Source organism: Sander vitreus, chromosome 8, assembly GCF_031162955.1.
Source record: "Sander vitreus isolate 19-12246 chromosome 8, sanVit1, whole genome shotgun sequence".
NCBI lineage: Eukaryota > Metazoa > Chordata > Actinopteri > Perciformes > Percidae > Sander > Sander vitreus.
The window spans coordinates 11,087,879-11,109,384 of NC_135862.1; the positions used below are offsets into that span (position 1 = coordinate 11,087,879).

At 40.3% G+C, this 21,506-nt stretch overlaps 3 protein-coding genes across 3 annotated transcripts; 1 reads left to right on the plus strand and 2 right to left on the minus strand.

The window, feature by feature from the left end:
• Positions 1-635: 635 nt before the first annotated feature.
• fbxl13 (F-box and leucine-rich repeat protein 13) lies at positions 636-16,886 on the plus strand. The gene is made up of 21 exons (XM_078256761.1): positions 636-1,111; positions 1,210-1,316; positions 1,825-1,921; positions 2,050-2,117; positions 5,791-5,945; positions 6,303-6,412; positions 6,508-6,606; positions 7,355-7,450; positions 7,545-7,680; positions 11,279-11,331; positions 11,691-11,791; positions 12,979-13,108; positions 13,559-13,657; positions 13,854-13,974; positions 14,095-14,257; positions 14,344-14,463; positions 14,579-14,702; positions 14,787-14,867; positions 15,214-15,348; positions 15,447-15,610; positions 15,691-16,886. Exons 1-21 carry the CDS (start codon positions 1,022-1,024, stop codon positions 15,899-15,901), a joined length of 2,460 nt encoding a protein of 819 aa, XP_078112887.1. The 5' UTR covers positions 636-1,021; the 3' UTR covers positions 15,902-16,886.
• On the minus strand, positions 7,837-13,284 carry LOC144522017 (leucine-rich repeat-containing protein 17-like). Its single transcript, XM_078256762.1, has 7 exons — positions 13,049-13,284; positions 10,748-10,910; positions 10,152-10,628; positions 9,807-10,009; positions 8,936-9,091; positions 8,302-8,443; positions 7,837-8,217 (listed from the first exon to the last, which is right to left on the minus strand). The coding sequence occupies exons 2-7, from the start codon at positions 10,870-10,872 to the stop codon at positions 7,932-7,934; spliced, it is 1,389 nt and encodes a 462-aa protein (XP_078112888.1). The 5' UTR covers positions 10,873-10,910; positions 13,049-13,284; the 3' UTR covers positions 7,837-7,931.
• Positions 16,833-20,213, minus strand: fam185a (family with sequence similarity 185 member A). Its single transcript, XM_078256763.1, has 8 exons — positions 19,618-20,213; positions 19,364-19,473; positions 18,847-18,939; positions 18,564-18,702; positions 18,007-18,048; positions 17,815-17,910; positions 17,572-17,706; positions 16,833-17,420 (listed from the first exon to the last, which is right to left on the minus strand). Exons 1-8 carry the CDS (start codon positions 20,054-20,056, stop codon positions 17,308-17,310), a joined length of 1,167 nt encoding a protein of 388 aa, XP_078112889.1. The 5' UTR covers positions 20,057-20,213; the 3' UTR covers positions 16,833-17,307.
• Between the last annotated feature and the right edge of the window lie 1,293 nt (positions 20,214-21,506).

Genomic DNA, 21,506 nt, shown 5'->3' on the forward strand with positions numbered 1-21,506 from the left:
GGCTCTTAGTTAGCTAGCGCCGACGAAAACCCATCGAAACCACTACACAACCCACCCAAACACATGTTGACTAATTCATTGTTTGACTGGAGAACTTTGCTGTCAAGCTACAGTTGTCAACAATGATCTGTTCCGGACAGCTGGGCCACGTTCAGCCCCGACAAAACGTTACAACACTTTTTTTTTTTTTTTTTAACTGAAACGGGTTGCGTTGAACACCCTGCTGTGTGCGCAAGCGCTCTGCCTTTTTATTACCACGGTTTACAGACACGTCTCTGACGATTGGGTATCACATGTGAAACAGCACAAAACATCTCAAAGCCGTTGCACGCCGTTTCACACATGTCGTTCAACCAGGAAACCGTAGTGAAACGGCGCACACCGTTTTGAGATTGAACGTGCCCCTAGTGTTGCCAATGACTGTAAAATTAATGGATTGGACTGACAAAAAGAAGCCCAATCAGAGTTTAGAACCCGCCCAGCGGCCCTATCGCCTCTGTTTTATCAGGCAGACTCAAAACCACAGTTACAATAATGACAGCGACACAACGTATAATAGGTCATAAATAACATACGTATTTTGGATAATGTTACATTAATTTTTACAAACCACTTAATATAAAGTAGCCCGGATAACCGTCCAATCTGGCAACACTGCCCAGCTCTGAGTGGCCGACCAAATCTTTCGCTGGGTGATTAGCAGAGAGTTTCTAGCTATATACAAAACCTTTCGATATCGATTTGGAATATGTGTTAAAAACTGCAACTTGTTGACTGAGAAGTCATGTGCGTCACACTGTTGGCTTTGTAACTTACACTATGTGGTACATTTGACTGTTATTGCAGCGCATTAGTTGTCCAACACTAGCTAACCCAACGCTTTACTTGCTTCGTTATCGTTACCTGGCAACGTTGAATAAAAAAAATCGAGATGGATTACCAGGCAAAATCTGACAAACGCTAATATTGAGCTAACAGTTAGTAAGATACTTGATTCTAAGATAAGTGTTCGACTTTGCAAATGTGTCAAAGACAAAATATGGCTGTAGCAAACGCAAAGCCTACTCTGAAAGAGTGCGAAGTGAAACAATGCCTGCCACAAATATACAAGGTAACGTTAGGTGATCTATTGTAGAAATGTTGTTGCATGTAGCTAATGTTAACTACTTGAATTTTTATTTTTTCTAAATGTGAAAAATCTCTCAATAGGCCTTATTGACAGCTTCATGTCTGTCATGTCCCCATGACCCGATACAGTTTCTGAAAAACACTCTCATGGCCTTCCAGGGACATGATAATCTTCATGATGTTGACTGGTAGGTAACGTTACACCTCCTTTCTTTTAACTTTCCTTGAGACGGACACTTGGGGGCTCACTTGCTCTATCTAGTTCTTTTACTGCTTGGAGTAAAAGTCATTGAAGCTACTAAATGTGGAGAAGTGAACAGTAGGGATTAAATCCATGTCAAAGACAAGTCTTATTTTTGCTCTACATTTTATCTCTGACCCAAACATCACTGAGAGGGAAAGCTTGTATCAAACAAACTAGACGGACAATGGTATTTCTATCACATTTTTTCCAATTGCATAATGTTCTTTTTAGTTACCTTGCCCACCATTGTCAATTTGGTCACATTAACACATTTTAAGTGCCCCTTTAATTACAATAGTACTCTTTGTGGCTGTACATAGATTTTCTAGACCTAATGCTCCATTACACATTACTATGTTTAACAGTTGAAGTAGCTGACTTTTAAATCTGTGTGTGAGGTAAGTCGAAGACACAAAAATCACTGTTTTGATGTTAACTTTTTTTTTTTTTAGGCACAAGTTTGTTGCGGATACAGAACAGCGTACTGCAACAACTTCTCTGACACTTATGACTGTGGACACTGTCTATATTGACCCAGATGACCCCATGGTACAGTGTTATTGTAGTAAACATACCATCAAATGTCACGTTGAGTCCCAGATTTCAGACAAATGATTGTCTCAAGTTAAATTGATTTTAGGGTTTTGTAATAATTGCTGTTCTGTATTTCTCTCTAGTTGTCCCTTTGTCTTTTCGAGAAGGCCTACTGCTGTTACAGGAAACATTTAACAAGCTCTTGCTTCAGGTAGGCCTTTAGTATTGCAGTCAAGATCAACACAATTGATCTAGGATTTATTGAGGGAAAATGAAGGACAGGGCCCTTATGCATAAATTACATGTTTTTATGGCTTGTTTTTTAAGTGCAGCCTACAAGCATCAAGTGAAGTTTTATCTAAACAGGATCGTTAAAAGACCATTTTTCTAACCATCACCCTACATGGAGTTCTGAGAAATATCAAATTGCTATGCACAAGTTTCACTGCTCGAATATTGGCATTGACTAGACTTGTCATTTGTGACTAAAGAATTTTTTAATTTCATTGTTATTTATTAAAAAATTTTTACTAGTCAGAGTGGATGTGTTGAGAACTGCAGAAAGTAACTTGAATTTCCTCCCAGTTGAAGATGGCAACATATCCTAAAGAAAACAAAGATTTTTTACTTAAGTTGTGTGAGCATTAAGTATTCACAATATGAATACTTACCCTTATTTACCTAGGACTTGCCATCAGCAATTTCACCTACATATAAAATGGCAAAGAAAACAAGGGCCATTTTTAGATGCAAATAGTCCTATAGATTTTTGGAATTTGAATGTTTCTCTTACCGAAACATCTGGCCACTGCGGTCTGTCTATGAATATAATTTTATTAAGGATCCCAATGACAAATTAAGAACTGCTTGAGAAAGTTTGAGATGTGAGAAATGTTTTAGTTATTCAAATTAATCATAAGCACAAGTTATATTCACAAGCAAAATATGACATTTTCCCATACCATTTTATCTCACTTCTTTACGGTTTTTCAAATCCTTTTACATTGTGGGATACAGTGTTCTTGTAGTCATCCAGCTGATAATGGTGCATAACGGGTCTTTGATAGAGATACTTTGCTCAATGCATAGCGGTTTCTGGACTTGTCAACATAAGTGTTTACAAGTGGTGGTGACATGTTAGAGCCAGTTTGAGGAGGCAGTTTTTTTGTCTGGCCACCATTCCTCCAAAATACACCACTTAAAGTAGAAGCAGAACCTTTTGTTGCAGAAAGCGGTTTAAGAGGCCAATAGACCATGTTGCCGGGCTCTCTATTCATATTTGCTGGATGCTTCCATGCTTCGGTCGGTTGTATGATGGTCTGTAGAAGGCCAGCTCTTGTTACACTCTCATGGCCACCATTTAGAGAAATGCCTCGTCTAAGCGAGGTAGTAAACGAGCTCAGGGGGTTTCTGTCAGCCATTTGTTTTGGTCCCCGAGAGACTAGATTCAGCTTGGAGAGGTGTGATTTCTCCTCATCTTTTGCCTTGGCCATGAGGGTGTAAGGACGTTTAATACCGACTGTCTGGTCCCCGAGATAGCCATCACGTCTGCTTGAGCCATGAAGAGAGCTGGAAGGTTTCACAGAAAACACTGGGTGGAATCTCACTGGTTGCTTTCTGTTGAAAGCCTGATTCTGAGCATCATGTGGGCTGCTTGTTTGAACTCCCACATGACTACTACTACTACGTGGTGAGAAGTAATCAGAGCTTGAAGAAACAGAACTAGTAGATACAGACTGGTGGGCGGTGGGAGTGTAGCTTATATTCTTTGATTCCTTGCCAACAGTGGGTTGATATGCCTGAAATGATTGGGCTGGTCTTTCCTTATGTTTTGGTAGATAATCTGGGAAGAAGAGTTGATCTCTTGGTGCACCAACATATAAACTGTTGCCGTAGGAATTCAAAGATGGGGGCATTGGTGAAGACAGGACATCGGCTGGAGTCACTTTGTGAGATTTATATTTTGGTTGGTTTTTCTCAGAGGTTTGAGGCATTATATTGGATTTCTTACTTAAATAATCACTGAAATCTTGAGAGGGGCTGTTTAGAGGGTTGACAGGGGGTGCAGTCACATGGCCACTGAAAGTTAAATCCTCTCCAAAGAATGAGCCAGAGGGTATTTGTTCAGGGAGCTTGTAGCTTAACAGAACATTTTCATTTTGCTCATGAGGAGCACTTGTGAAAGTATCAGTGTTTTCCCCAGACATGCCACCCCTGTCATAACTTCCATAATCACTTGAAACATGCTCTGTGGCTGCTAAATGATGGTGTGGGTAGAGAGCAGAGCCTCGGCCTGAGTCTTGGTTGTCATAAACATTGGTAGAAATGAGACTTGCAGTGGAGTCAACAGGATCAAGGATAGGGAGGTTTTCACTTGGCATTTGGTAGTTGGCACCCCATTTACTTTGCTCAAATTTTGTATTCATAGGTTCACTCCAGACTTCCTTTTCACTGGCGCCATCATGGGCAGTTCCTTCTTTTGTCGAATTAGACCTAGAGCCTGTGTCTGGCTCTCCTTTAACATTTTCAGCATTAGAAGCCATCTTGTTTGTCATAGTTTCCCATGCGGTTTGAAAAGGTCTACCAAAGTCACTTTCTGGCATTAAGAAGGAGTTCTTCATTGTTTCTATAAACCGGTTGAAATCTTTAGTTGTTTGGAAACTGGTGCCCGCCACAGTTTTCTTTTGTGTGTGCTCTTTTACTAAAAGGCCAAAGGGGTGTTGAGAGTCAGAACCTTCAAGCTCATATTTCTGCACTGGGGGACCGGAGGGGACATCATTTTCGGAGTCTGGTTTGCTTTGTAACATCTTTTCACGGAGGCTAGTAACAGAGCTAGCATCTTCATTGTTTTCATGGACTGGTTCTCTCTGAAGGGAAACAAAGCTTTGGTCCCTTATAGCTTGCATCTCATCCCTTGGACTAATAGAGTCTTGGTTTGTGTTTAAAGATGGTCCAGAATGAAACTGGTTTGATGTTTGTGGACCAAGCACACCTGCATGGCTACTGAATTCACCATCATTGAAAAAGTAGCCATGTGCAACAATGTAACCTGTCAGAGAATTAAACAAACATTTCATGTAATTCGTATGGTTGAACATGGTCAGGAATAATATAGAAATTCTTACCTTTTTCAGGAGAAAAACAAATGCAGCCCCATAACAACAGAGTGCAAAGCCAAGAAACCCTGAAAAACAATAAAGTTATAAACAAAGAGTAACACAGGCCACATTTAGCCAAAAATACACTTGTATTTTATTTACCCAATTGTAAGAGCCATGGAAGTGAGTTCAACCACAGCATCCACGTGCAGCAGCAGACTGTTGATTAAAACTACCAGCCAGGAAATTCTGCTTACACTGATTGCAATTAGGGGATTGTAGACAGCTGGTTCTGTGTGAAAATCAACCAAATTAGTCAAGCACATTGGAGCATTTATTCAAAGGGCTGCAAGGTATAAAAATATTAATAAAACATTGATAATACCAAGAGAGAGTGACTCAGATGTAACTCTAAGCAGGAATTTAACCCATGTGAATGAAAGTCCTGTTGCTGAGTTTATGAGGATATTGTTTCACAGATTACCTTTCACCTGTCTATTGTCACGGCAGACTTACATCATTGACCTTTTGTCCCATATGTGTGTGTGTGTGTGTGTGTGTGTGTGTGTGTGTGTGTGTGTGTGTTTTGTCCAGTCAATCACTCTGTCTTGTCTGAATGTCCAAACCAGCTTCAGTTGAGATCATCATTAGAAAAAATATTTTTGAGATGAAACAATATTATTTCAGTGTTACTGACACCTGTCCTTTTGAGTTAATGCAGACTTCAGTCTGCCTGCGTACCTTTCCACTGAATTAATGATGAGCTGTGTTTGCTGTTGGGGACAGGAAGTGGAAGAGGTTCACCACGCAGAGTAAGAGTGACATAATAGAGCTGGCTTTGAAGATGGACATGGCAAAGAAGCATTATGAGAGGAAATGCCAGCTGGTTGCACTCACCAAATGGTCAAACTGGGTGAAATTGCACAAGAAGACACAGGCCGGTAGGTGGTTACTTAAATATTTCTGAATGGAAAGTAATCATGAGGAGTTTTGACTGTTTTTCCAAGCTGTGACTCTCTTGTATAGCCAGACAAAACATGCAGTGTGGTTAAGAAATGTGTCCAAACTAAGTCTTTTTTTTCTTTTTCTTTTCTTCCCCATCTACTCTTGGGACTCATTTTGTCCCGTGCACTTTTCACTCTACATGACTCTACTTTAACAAGCTTAATATGTTTAGAGATTGTTGTTGCCTTAATTTAGCCCACATGTTATCCACTGCTAAAAAAGATGCATCATTCTAAATACTTGTGTGTTCAAAAGTGAGACATTTGAAACAAGATTTAAATTTCTTTTTTTAGTTGCCACGGAGAAGCTTGAGAGACTTGTAAACGCTGGCCGCCTTAAGCGCATCATAGCTGCATGGTGTAATGTTGCAAAGGACTCAAAGAGGACAAAAGAGTACTTTAAGGTAAACATTTTATTTGGAATGTTAGTAGAAACAAATATAATGAATTCTACCTATTTTATACATTTCTTGATTTTGTGTTTGTGTGAATCTTGCAGAGGTTGGAAATGGGGTTCATAGAAATTGACAACAAAGTCCACCAGATCGGGGAAGGATGTGACGGACTCTCAGTGCTCCCTAGCAGCCTTTCACTGAAGGTTGTTCCTCTTAAACTACACAGCATTCATGAGTCACTCAGCAACACAGAGAGATGATAGCCTCGGATTTAAAGCTGTAGCAGCTTCACATCTCTGTTCTCTAGGGGAGGTAGTGATGAGAGCATATCTGTTACAGAAGACTTAAAGTGGACTTCACTGTAAACATGCCTTTATCTATTCTAGGACAGTTGTTTAATGTCAATTAATGTTACCCATTACGCAGAAAGGGTTGCATTTACGCGAAGACTCTCATCTGTTGCTGTTTTTTTGCATATCAACAATAATAGTTGTAGGTATTATATAATTAAAGTACTTTCATAGCAGTGGCTCTATATAGTAGTTTACAAATATGTTAAAAACTCCAGTAAACATCTTTTTGACTCTGCTTGCACTTACCAGAAATAGCCCCTGTTTGTTTTGGATTTGCTGGCAAAGGGAGTGCAGTTTTGGCGTTTGCTCTGGTGTTTCTGTCCAACACCTCTCCTGATAAGTAGTGCTTCAGCATGACTATGTTTGGAGAAAGAAAGAGGACGCTTGTACAGTTACATCACACAGCCTTGTAAAGTGGTAGATGTGGCAGTGAATCCTGCCTGTTCTGATTTGGGTACTTCTGTCCCCTTGACATTGCACAACATTTCCAAAGGAACAGCTGGTTACTCAGATATTGGTGAGAGAGAGGAAAAAAGGAAATTCATGTTTCCACATCTGCAACTGATCAAATATGTCATGATTTTTTTTTCTTCTGCAGATCTTTCAATACTTAGAGTTGCGAGACTGGCTAAATTGTGCTGAAGTGTGTTGCACATGGAAAGCTATTATCCAGTCAGGCACACTGTGGAGTCAGGTCTGTACTGAGAGATTGCTTCTTGTATTTAATTCACAGTGGCGTTTAAAGTTATACTTGAGTATAAATGTTCCCTAATGTGTGTCCCTATTAGATCAACTTCTCTGTGGAGAAAGACTGGATAACAGACAGCACAATGAAGCAGATTCTGCAGACTTATCGCCCATTTGTGATCCATCTTAACCTACGTGGCTGCACGTCTCTACAATGGCCCAGCTTGAAATATATCAGTGAGTATTGCACATCTGTTGCCAGATTTTTGTGTTTCATGTGCAATACCCATGTTTCAGGTGTGCATTGGCCTATACAGATCATGTTCGTATAGTAGTAGTCGGTCAATAAGTTAACTCTTATATTTGGATTAAAAAAGACAACAAACCAAAAAACAACACTGAAACATTTATTTTCTCTATCTGATGCAGACGGTTTTATGATATTGAACGAAATTAAGTCAAATTTGTAGGTAAAATTTTCATTTGAGTCAGGACAGCCTGATGATCTGGTATTTCTGCGGTACTCTCAAGTGGCTCGGCTCCAGCTCCTCCTCCTCCAGCTCTCCTTGCACTTCCATTGGTGTATTCCATAGTTCAGGGTTCGTTTGGTCTGGATCTGTTCTGTTTTGCTGTCTGTCCTTTGGACACTCTCCGTTGTAGGAATGCACATACTTCGCTACACTCTTCCCAGTATGTTCAGGAGGGGAGTGACACAGAAGGCCAGAGTGCCTCACCCCTGGGTGCAGACGCAACCAGTACACCATGTAGTGGATGCTGAAAAAAATGCAATCAGTTTTTAATAATTATTTGCATTTGTCTAAAGAAAATGATTGCAAACATTTGAGCCAAAGAACCCACCTATAGTCACACACCCAGGGGTTTCCTCCCAGTTTTAGCTGTGACAGGAAGTAAAGGTCTTCAAGAACTCCGTACTGGACAAAATGCAGGCTGTTGTCGGACAGGTCCAGCTCACGAAGGTGCAGCAGCCCAAACAGGGAAGCTGGGAGAGAGAAAAGAAACAGATGCATGAGCATAATATCCATTTACTTCATGCTTCTTTCAGTAAATATTTAGACCGACCTGTTGCTGTTTATTATTTACCATGAAAGGTTAAAGCCAGAGGTGCAATCAAACTCTGATAGAAACGTGCTGACTGGCGTTTAGTTTGTGTCTGAATCACTTAAATCGAGTGATCAGATTATGTTTGTAACCCTGTCAGCTTCCCCCACTATACATAAAGACAAAACTGTATACACACAGATGGCAGAATGCCTGCTGTCTCTAAAAAGGAAATAAGGGAAACAGAAGTCAGCAGCAGTTGTACAACGTCTCTTAACCTTTAGCCTTCCATATGTTGTCTATCAGCCAAAGAAAAACACAATTTTGTTTGTGTAGGTTTTCATCCTGGAAATTACAGGAAATATTAGGCACATACTGTAATGTTTACTTAAGATTATGTTTAATAGGTATGCAGTAATAACAGCACACATACCTGTGTCAATGTGCTCCATATTGTTATGACTGATGTTAAGGGTTCTGAGGCTCCTCGCTGTTTGGAAATTTCTGGCTTTGAGATGACGGATTGAATTATGGGACAGATCTATGTGAACAACATCCTCTGGAATACCTGTAGGCACCTCAGTTAGACCTAAACATGGAGGGAAAGGGGTTACTTAAAGGGTTACTCAAATACATTAATATTTTACCTCTGCCAAAAAATATAAATGTGCTTCATTCATATGTTCAGTATTAAAATTATGGATGTTTTTAAATCTGTACCATCCAAATTTATTAAACCAAAGACTGCACTTAGAAATCATCTTGAGTTCCCACTGTTAGTCCTGCATGTGAAAAACAGAGACAAATTAATGCTCTGCTCTATCCATAACCTAAATTTGATTCTAAAATCCAGGCCTCCTGCCAGTACGGGACAACTAGCAGTAACACACTATTTGATTCACTTTATTTTTAGGCACCTCTAAAATGCTATTGCAGGTTTAGCAATAGACTTATTCTGATGTATGGCCCAACTTTGCTTTCCAAGTTGTTTATACTGTAAGGTAACAAATGACTATAAAGTAGAATCTGTCTGAGGTTAAAGAAGCAAGCAACATAACGTTGAATAGAAAACACCTGCCAAACTAGATGTGCCTCTTTGCCAGTTCTGTGTCTGAAGTTTATTCAATCCAGTACTAGTAGTACAATAATATTTAATCATTAACATACGAGCTCTATGAGATGAAGATCAGAGGTATTTTTCCTAACTCTGCTATTGCGTAAGGAACGTGTGCTGAATTTCTAAAAACACAGTGAGGCTCAGGGTAGAAAACATTCAAACTTATTTAGGAAAAAGCTGAACTTGCCTCTTTTACTGCAGTCCATCCGTATTTGGGGGAAAAGGTAGGTATGGCATAATGTGGTGGCGTCTGGTTTTATGCGAATTGGAATGGGCTTTACAAGGTCTGTGGGATCTGTTAGGTCGCTGGTTGGGTCTGTCTCCTTACAAAGTAATTTGGGGTCAATCTGCTTCAACTTCATACCTTTCAGCCTGATGGGCTCTGCACACCTACAAGACGAAACACTGTTAAGTCACGATAAAATCAGATGTGAAATTTGGAGGCTGTTATTCTGAGAATCCGTAATGTACACCTGTGGAATCAGACAAACTAGATCAAACTATGTCAAACTGTTTTTGTGGAATCACACACCTGGCATGGTTTCCTAGATTACGGTTGCGTGGGACCTGTAGGGTGCGTATGAGACTGTCCATCGGGCAGAGACAATTCCAGGGATTATCATAAAGACGTAGGTAGCGAAGGTTTGGCATGGGGATGAGGGCCTCCTCGCTAAGTGTTCCCAGGCGGTTGTGCTGCAGCAGCAGGGTTGTAAGGCGTGTCAGGCCCTGGAAGGCCCCTTCCTCCACTAAAGAGATCTGATTCTGCTGCAGGTCCAGACTGATTAAACTCTCAAATCCAAAGAAGGCCCCATCACGAAGGACTTTGATCCGGTTGCGTGCTAGAAGGAGGTGCTTTGGTTGTTTGGACCAGGTCTTTGAGGTGGGAATGGAGATGAGTTGTCGGTGTTGACAGTCTACAAATAAGTTTCCAGATTCTGTCAACTCTGAGCAGTCAGGTGCCACAAGCTTGGAGGGGCCTGATCTGCTGTGACGCGCAGCACCTCTTACCCTGACAGTTTTCAAACACACACAAAAATGATTCATGGCCTGCCACTGGCTACACATGGTCATTTGAGTACAACAACAACAACAACAAGTAACAAATAAGACCTAAGAGGAAATCCATACCTGTCATGTGTGAGTTTGTGTCTCGCCCCCCTGAGGCCTCTGTCCTTCCCGGGTCTTTTCATTTCGGTGGACGGGAGCAGGAGGAGGAGCAGAGAGGCTAAGAGGAGAGAGGAGGTCACATGCATCCTGTGCCCTGCAGGGGTTGTCTTTTCAGTAAGAAGAGCTGGAGAAAGGCAGGATTTTGGAATAAAAAGTCTTACAAAAAAAGGCTAATGGAAACAGAAGCAATGGGTCAAAGGTGAACAGTGGTATTGTTGATGGAACGCAGCTGCTGCTTACCCTGAGGAAGAAGTGAGAGGCAGCACATTATGTAAGAGATAGGAGCTGTTCAGCTGTATACACAGCTTTGAAGAAAGGCAGAATACTATGACACTTAATGCTGTTCCTTACATACTGTCGTATATTACTCTATTATATCACAACTTACATTTTACAATAATTATAGCAAAGTATTTCTAAAAGTTGACAGCATAGTTTAACCAGCCATTTATCTGCTCTTTTACTTGTTTTCCCTGGGTTGTGTTTTCTTAGGTGAGTGCAGAAATCTCCAGGATCTTAATTTGTCAGAGTGTCTTAATGTTACGGTAAGTAAAACATTATTAATAATAATAATGTATAGATAGAAAAAACCTAAATCTACAAGGAAATGTATCACCTTCATATCATATGTAGTAATGTATTGTTTACATTATTTCTATAGTTAAATTACATATTAGTCCTTTATTAAATCAATAAATTAATTTAAAAAATGTTGGGAAAAAAAGTTGTTTTACTCTGTTCCATTGTAATTTTACATACAGTTGATTCATTTTCATTAAAGCCAAGTAGTTGAAATTTGGGTTAATCGTTGTTGATTGTGATATTACACCGTGCCATGCACTCTAGTAACGGGTGCCTTGCTGAGGGAACTTAAGGTAACATTTAAATCTTTGCTCTTTGACAGGATGTGATGCTTCAGAAAATTGTCGAGGGCTGTCCCTGCCTGCTGTACTTGAACCTTTCTTGCACACCTATAACAAACAAAACTCTAAGGGAACTGTCTAGGTAAACCTCAATTTGTGGTAAAACCGCCATGTCACTACATCTGTGCTTTAAAGCAACATTATGTAACTTTTCCCGCTTCGGTCCCCCTACAGGTTGTCTCATTGGAACTACAGCTGCAGCTAAAAGTTACATAGTGTTGCTTTAAACTGTGGCCCAGCTAACTCACATCTCCAAATGAAACAAACAAATCCCGGGATGATCCTCTGGCCTCCTGCCCCTTGGTTTCCAGAATTACTCCATTTCTGTTTGTTCAACATGCTGCTGGCTTGTATTTCATGTCTGACAGCAGCTTGGTCGGTTCAAACCTAATGATTTAGAGAAACCAATGTGGCACTCACAACATAACGTCTAGACTGTTGGATTACATTGATGATAGATTTTTTCAACAGTTTTCAGTCATTAGCTCTCAAAATGTCTGGGAAATATTTCACATTTTACTATGCATGAATTTGAAGATATCTTTTTATTTATATATATATATATATATATATATATATATATATATATATATATATATATATATGTTAGGGCTGTCAAAATAACGCGTTAATTTCGATTAATTAATCTGAGAAAAAAATAACGCGTTAAAATTTTTTTAACGCAGATTAAATTTTGGACGTTTGCATACAGACGAAAATCTGGTGCCACTGATATGTCTGCGCTTCTCTCTGCTGCTCTGAAACAGACGTTACAGGAAACACAAACACCGCTGCACGTGACGCTAGTTAACACTATACTCAACAGCAGCTAACGTTAGCCTACCGCTAGCTAGTAGCTGGATTAAACACAGTTAAAATGCTGACAGCTAACGCTAAACGGTGTAAAGTTTGACTGTGTTTTACTGTAGAGGATTCAACACCGGTATATAACAATCTGCAGCTGCCGTCGGAGAAACAACGCAGCCGGTGCGGATCGATTGACAGCCCTTAAATAAATAAATATATATATATATATATATATATATATATATATATATATATATTTATATATATATATATATTATAATAATTTAAAATATGATGTTACTGTTTTTGATGACGATGCTTTCCTTAGAGTATGTATTCAAATTTACGCTTTTGTTTAAAAAACAACAACAAAACAACCTACTATAATCTACAAAAGCTTAAACACACACAAGTTGTCCTCCGTTTCGTACATAAACTAAACTAACTATTGATTTCGACCAGGAGCTCTCTCAACCTTCAATACCTGAGTCTGGCCTACTGCTACAGATTCACAGATAAAGGGTTCATGTACCTGAACACAGGGAAGGGTTGCCACAATCTCATCCACCTCAACCTGTCCGGCTGCACTCAGGTCAGTTGGTATTCTTCTCTCAGTTTGGTATATAGTGACTCCACTCAGCTTCAACTGTAGACAGGACACGGCTTTTTTCCTTTTTAAAAATTCAGCTTTAAGTCCACCTTGGATAAATCCAGTCACTCCTCTCTGTTTCCACGTGTCTCCACTTGTTTCTGGCTGTGCTCTGAGGACTGTTTGCACTCAGTCAGAGCTCAGAGCTGTGGCCAAAAGGAGGGTGGGGTTTATACAATCACCTCTGGCCCACCCACTCACCATGTGCACTCTCCATAACATAACACACATGCATCGCAACATAAATCGCACTTTTTCCTCTGGGAATGTGCATTAGTTTGGTTCCAGATGTTTCACTTTATAGGGCCCTGAAAATGTGAGCAGCAAGCCGAACTACGTCCAGGAAATCATTCAGAATCCAACGTACCCACATATTTTCCTCTCTCCTCCCAGATGACAGTAAATGGGTTCAGATACATTTCTGCCGGATGCCCTTCACTCAAGGAGATTGTGATCAATGACATGCCCACGCTGTCAGATAGCTGTGTCTTGGTACGTTTCTTAATTTCTAACACATCACAAGTTTCATACAGGGTCAACATCCCATCTCTGGAATGTTTATCAAAGACAGAAAATAAGGAATGAATTACACAAGAATCTTCTTTGTGAACTCATGCATATTTTTTGTCTGCACAGCCTTAAACCCTCGCAGCAAAGAAAAGTTTTGAGTCTTGCTATTTTCTAACAGGCGCTAATTGCCAGATGTCGCTGTCTGTCTGCCATTTCTCTGCTGGATGCTCCTCATCTTTCCGATGTTGCCTTCAAAGCCATCGCTGAAGTTGCCAAACTGAAGACTTTTAGGACAGAGGGTAAGATCATTTAGCATCTTGCAACATTTATTCCCACATACACATGAAAATATTAAAGTTATTCCATTTCCAGTTAACATCCAGTTATTCTGTCTGTTCCTTACCCCATGTGCACTTTAGGTAACAACCAACTAACAGACGTCAGCTGGAAGGCCCTGTGCAGCAGCTCACAAGGCCTCTACAGACTCCACGCTGCAGAATGCTCCAGAATGACCGACGCAAGCCTCAAATCTATGGCCAAGCTCAAGAACCTGCAACACCTTGACATCTCACTTTGTAACAAGTGTGTGTTTGTTGCTGCTGTACTTTTAGATGCTGTGCTTTCTAATGACATTGCATGACATAATTGGTTTACTGTTTGTATTTCAGGGTGACTGATACTGGGATCCAGTATATGACTGAAGGTTTCTCATCCACCAAACTGAGAGAGCTGAATGTCAGTTACTGCAGTCACGTCACTGACATATCTGTCATGAGGATTGCACAAAGGTATATAGTATGACTTCACAAACAAACACACATATCTTATTGTGGTTTGTTAAATAGTCTCACGCAACAGCTTTTTTTTTGTCGTGTGTGCATGCATGCATGCACAATTTATCAGGTTGTGTAAACTGTACCATCTCAACTTGAGTTACTGTGAGAGACTGACTGATGTGAGTCTGGAGTGGCTGAGTGGCAGCTCTATCTGCTCGCTTGACATCAGCGGTTGCCACATCCAGGATCAGGTATTGTTTCTTACCCTCACAAATTCCTGGAAAAAAAAGCTAACTGGTGATAAATAGTTTGTAAATTCGTATTTGTACTTCTAGGGGCTGGCAGCTCTTGAGAGAATTCGCTTGAAGAAGTTAGTTCTTGCCGAGTGTGTCTACATCACAGATATTGGCATGGAGGTACAAATCCAGCTACAATTTCAACACATGGCCAGATGTGGCTTTTATGTACTGTAGATGTTTACGTTTTTTTGGTGGGTCCAAGTTTACTTCCTTTTCCACTGTTTGCTCATTTCAACAGCGGACAGGAAATAAGCTTGTACCCAAACTCTTTCCTAGAAAACCAATTCCAAAGAAATCTATCATGTTCACAGTTGTTCTTCACCTACTGACTACTTCCAGATGTGAACAGAGGAAGGCACGTATGTCTTCTTGTAGACGTGCTTCCTCTCCTCTTTTATTTTCTCATAAGTTCACATTTCATCACACATCTTTCTCTTGTTTCTTTTGCTCCTCACGTGGGCAGAAGCTGTGCAAGAACGTGAGAGACCTGGAACATGTTGATATGTCTGACTGTGTAGCTCTGTCAGACCCGGCCATCAGAGCGATTTCATTTTACTGCAGAGATCTAGTCACACTGCGGATGTCAGGGTGTCCAAAGGTATGCACACACACACATGCACGCACGCCTGCACACACTTCTCTAAAGGTTTGAAATGTTTATTTAAATGTTTTCTATTTTCTTCTGTCCTGCCTCAGATGACAGATATGGCAGTGCAGTATCTGACAAGTGGATGTCAACACCTGCGAGATCTTGATGTGAGTGGCTGTGTTCTTCTCACAGATCGCAGTCTCCGATACTTAGAGAGGATCTGTCCTCCACTCTGCTCCATCACAATGGCCTGCTGCAGCAGCATCTCCAAGTAAGACACAGTTTAGAAAAACACTGCAAAGTTAGAGTCCTGTACGACAGCTTTTAATGAGAGAGCATTTGTTCCTATAGGGTGGCCGCCTTAAAGCTTCAGCCACGTCTGGAGCACTGGGAACACAGCAATGACGACCCTCCATACTGGTTTGGATACAACATGGGCCAAATAGTGCATCCAATCACAAGACCCGCTAAGACTAATGACACCTTGGAAATGGTGGAACAGCACTCAGTGATGACAAGAGCAGCATATACAGAGAGAGTAGAAACAGATCTCAATAAGTAATGTTATTGTAAAAGTAGAGCCCTAAGTAATCACAGCAACCATCAGTTTTGGGACATTGTTTCAAAACATGTTAAGAGCATCTTTAACAAACCATTTTGCATGATACACTTGAGTGATTACACACAAAAACACTGGTTAAATAATCAGATTAGGAGTCAAATGTTTGGATGGAGACATAGCGCTGTTTCAGCGCCTCACTGACACATTATACATGACACAGTGGAGTGTCCTGTTCTTTTCTGTTTTGAGTTTGAGGCAATAGATCACTTTTTGCTTCTATGTAAATTGTTACTCATTGCCTTTGCCCTGCTAGGCTCCAGTGGGTTAGATAACCTGTACGTAAACGTGTGATTCCCACTCTGAACTTTGTAACATTTCTTCTTGGGTTTCAGTTTTGGATCCTTTATTATTCATAGTAATTATATTGTTCGCCCTTCTATAACATAGTATACAAATTGTATTAATTTGTACAAAGGCAACACAATTGTATATTGCTCAACATATTTCATACAGTATTTTTATTGTCAAATACAGCTAAGTGCATATATACAATCTATGGCTGAGCTGTTTCCACAACTCACTATCACTAGATGGTGTCGAAAAAAATAAAATAAATAAATAAATAATCTTCACTAGATGGTGTCGACCACTAATCATTTAGCAACGGTGACAGCAGCGACACAAATCACTGTGTGGATGCAAAAGTTGGCCAGGTATCTCTAGCACTAAGACATGACCGTCATTGGTGTCTATTTATTTAAGAAATGTTATACTTCTATAAACATGGAAGTACAAAGCACAAATTTGAACTCTCAGGTGTTACTCACAGTTTCAACAGCCAGTTTTCAGTTTCAGTTCAAATTGATTGTATTTGTTTTTAAATTTCTACATTTTGTGATTAACATTGGTTTGTCTATGCAGTGTCTGTGCAATAAGTGTTTGTCTTTTCCTTTTTAAAAATATTTGTTTAATTAAAAAAAACAGTTTTATATTAAAATCTTGTTTTATCTTTTGTTTATATAACACTTTGTAATTTCCTTTCGACTTGGATTTAGTTTTTCTGAAGGTATTATAATGTGTGGTATTGTTTAGTTGTGGCATTATTTTACATCACAAGTGAACGTGCAAAAAAATCTGAGCAAGCAAGCAGTTTCTTATTCAAAACTATTGAGAGTTGCATAGTATGCTTTCAAGACAGTGCATGAGCAGTTTATTTTTTAAACACATACAGACTATTTGTTATATAATTTAGATTATACAGAATGTCTTTGTTGAAAGTACCGTATATCCTGAGCACCGAGTTTCCAATACTTTAGTGAGGTAAAGGTGCATCCAGTCTTGAGGAGCAGCAATAAATATCTGGCTCAGTCAGTGTAAAGCTCCACTACAGTGATGCCGCTCATAACTCAGCTCCCCAGCTTCAGGGATTCAAACCAGCTTTGTGTCATCAGTCTGATGGAGTTTCTGTCTGCTTGAGCTTTAACCCACTGGTCCATGGGGGACTCTCCATTTATATAGCCTGAGAGACAAACAGAGGGGGGGGCAGGGTAAATGAGGGAAATCAAGCCGTATGGAAAGAAAACAATGTTCTGTGTTGATTTACTTGTAGGAGGGTTTAGTTAAATAACTGTGCCATGGAGTGTAATGTAATGAAAAAAATAATGTCTCACCAGTAACTGTGGTTTGGCCTTCAGTTGTGTTGTTTTCTACTCCATGCAGAACAACTTCTGGGCTGATATCCACCGACGTTCCACAGAGCTCCACTCCAGCTTTCAACGAGGAGGGGACACGCACACACACCGCTCCTACGTACAACAGAAGAATGAGGGATAAACAAAGAATATGAGTATCACTCAACAGGACGGAAAACTGTGATTCGTAAGGTGAATATCCTTCTGATACTGTGCGTTTACCTTTCTGACTGTGGAGTTCGGCACTGCCACCGTCTCCCACATAGACATCAATGCCTCCACTGTGAGAGGAAACCTTCAGGAAACTATTCGAACCATCTGCAAAAGCAAAGCAAGCCTCGGGTGTTTTGCTTTTAACAGCCACTGATAAATACCATACATAGTTCATTTTGCAATCGGGCTCAGCTTACTCACCAACAACTGTATCTCCAGAGACGTTCTTCACAGTGGCGTTACCTTTTGATGAATTAAAGCACACAGTCAGTTTTAACATAACTGGCTGGTAAAGACTGGAACATTTGGCAAGAAAAGCCTCTGCCAGATACTGTACGCATCATAAACCTGCTTCACTTAAGTTAAAAAGATGTATTTCACATCACAGTGCTGTTTGTCTTTGTGATATAATCTCTACCTCCAAGAATTAGTCTTTTAAAAACTAACCTTAGTCTTATAGCTACTCCAAAACAAACAAGAAGTACAGAATTTGTATATTGATAAATTGCAACCACATTGCATTTATGTAGACTCTATTTGGATCAGAGCTCAGGATTACTGACGTAGCATAGCTCTGCTTTACAAACCAAGTTAACATAATGAAGTGCCGCAATGGCTCATGGGCGGTGGAGTTTGTTTTGGACAAAAGTGTAATGAATTTAATGTAACTTTTTCTTCACACTAAATTTGAGTTTGGCTGTAGCACTTATAACCACACAAGCAATATAGATGAGTAATAGATGCCGCTGTTTTCTCACCATGTACGTGTCCCAGTTCTACTCTCCCAGAGCAGGAGGAGACGCAGCTGGACTCGGCATAGATGGCTTTGACTTTCAGAGGGCCACGTTCTGTTGAAATATTCATTTTGGTGCCCTGAAGCTTCTTGACATCCACTCCCTGCAAACACACAACTAATCACTGCACAGCACTGTAGCCAGGTGATGTATGATTGAACTTTTTTCAGTTTTGTTTCCAAATCAGATAAAGTCTGTATTCAGGCTGCTGCTGCCCTCTAATGACTGCTGAGTGTACTGTCCTTACACTGTCTCCACATGTGCTGATGTCCACATTGCCATGGATAGTGCCCACACCTGTAACATGTCCTCCATGGGACTGGACCGCAACTTGATGAGCCTGAGATAACAGACAACAAACAACAGTGGAATGTCAGATAAAGCCTCTAAACACATCGCCAACTCAACAACAACAGTCTAGTGGGTTGTTTATTTGAACTTGAACAAGTACTTTTAGTTGAGGACTGTTAGTGGCTTTTTTTAAGTTGCAGAGTGGGCATTAGCAAAACTCACCTTTGATGCTGTAAAACAACAAAAGTTATAGTTATAGGGAAACACTAATATGGTTTAAGCCATACCTCTCCCCCCCCAATATGTTTGAAAAGATTAGAAAATATCACCAACAATTCTAGTTTCACAATCAGTCAAATGTTTACAATTAACAATATTTAATCAATAGTGAATATATAAAAATGTATTGTGAAATCAGCCAATATGACACATTAATATGCAAACATATAATATGTATATATGCCAGCACCTACCTTGACAGAGTGCAGCAAACAGTTGCCCTTCTCTGTCTGCACCTTGCAGATATCACACTCCATGTTCTTCACTTGCACGTTACCTTGTCCCTGAGTAGTAATGAGGAGATCTGACAAAGGACAACAGACCGTATCATGCCAACTGCTGGGAAAATATATACTGACATGCATTAGGATCAATTATATTATAGGCCCTACTGTAGACATCTATATTGTCATTTTCATTTATAATTGCATCATCCGTAGACACTCACTACTTTTTATAGGTGCAGTCAGATCAATCGACATGCTGCGGTTAACTTTCTCAGCTGAGATGAGCAGTTCTTTGCTCTGGTCATCATAGTGGACTTGTAAGTGATCCAGACCGACCACCTGCTCGGTGTCTGTTCCATGAACTGTGATGAAGACTCGGTTAGCCTCGGGGAAGGCGTGCGGGTCCAGCGGGCGGATGGAGATACTGCAGCCCAGCTGTACCCGCACAGTGATATAGGGGCTCACCACCAGATCCCACTGCTTCAGAGGCTGGTTTACCTCATTATGTGTTGAAGACTTCGCGGGGGCAGAGATGGAGAAGAACTGTGAAGTACGCAGAGGGCAGCGAGGGGTAGCGAGTGTCCTCCTGGGACCGATTGTGAGTGACCAGCAGTGGAGAAGTCCGACACATCCCCGCCGACCTGCTGAGCCACAAAACATCTCTATCACCTTCCGGTAAACCAGCTCATCCACACCTCACACTGCTGCTGTTACTGCTTACGTTAAACACAAACTACTGAGCTTGACAAGCTACCATTCAGTCAACATGGACTGTCTCAGCGCTGTCAAGTCTGTGTTGTTGTACTGTTAGTACAATACTATTACTTCCGGTACAAGTTTTCGGATTAAAAGCGTCATCTACAATTCACAACAATTTTACTAAAATGTTTTCTTCAGCCTTGTTATTTGTAATTGCGCTAATGAAAAAAACAATACATTCAAATGGGAAATTATAATAAATTAAGAAAAACATTACAAAATATTATTATTATTACAAGATAAAAAAAATAGGTCATAGGTCATTCACAATGTATTGTGAACACAAAATTAAAGTGAAGCAGACAAATAGGTGTATTTGGTAAAATGCTGTGTTGACGCTAAAGTATATATTCAAAGCAGGATTTGTTGTAATTTTAGTATATTGTATGATATGTTATGTATTAATTATAATGTGTACCTTATACACTATACTCACATAGTCATCTGTTATTGTAAAGATACAATACATTGTGTAGTTCTAAAAAATATTTTCATTGTGAAACCTCTATGGCTTTATTTTATTTTCTGTGATAAAGACATTTTTAATTAATTGCGTTTTTTTAATCACATTGTCATGACCAGATAAACTCCCTGGCCATCTGACATTGTGCTTTTTTAGTGTATATCCCCAAATACATTGTAAAGCAAATAATCACAAATGATTTGCCAAAATTGGCACACATTGACCTTTCGAAGGCCCCAGAGCAGCTGCCAGCGTTGTCTGGTTGGCAATACAGCCTTGCACATTGCAAGGCATTGAGGATAGCTCTCACTTTTCATCTCTTTAGACAGAAACAACGGGCTAACGATCCAATACGAGCAGGCTGTACTTTCCCTCAGGTTTTGTGTTCTTTTATGTCGAAGGCAAAATACATGGAATTTCCGTTCGAGCCAGATGTATAATCTTGTGTAACTTTAGCACCGCTCCTCTGTATTGTCCAATCAGCAGGGCCTATGTGATCACGTTGCAGGTGACGTACAGCTGTAGCAAAGAATTTCTATTAAGGGTTCCGCTCTCTCGTTACTTCCGGCTTCTGAACTGGTTGCAGTTCCACCAGAGTTCCATATAGGGGGCGCTCACAGGCCAGTGCAGAATGAATGGGACTCTATTGAGCTATACCCCTCACAATCCACTTTTCTCAGGATATAATTTTTTGTCGGCCGAAATGGGTTTCCTCCGGAGGGTAGCTGGCGTCTCCCTTAGAGATAAGGTGAGAAGCTCAGTTATCCGTGAGGAGCTCAGATTCGCTGCTCCTTCGCGTCGAAAGGAGCCAGTTGAGGTGGTTCGGGCATCTGGTAAGGATGTCCCTGGGCGCCTCCCTAGGGAGGTGTGCCGGGGACGTCCAGCTGG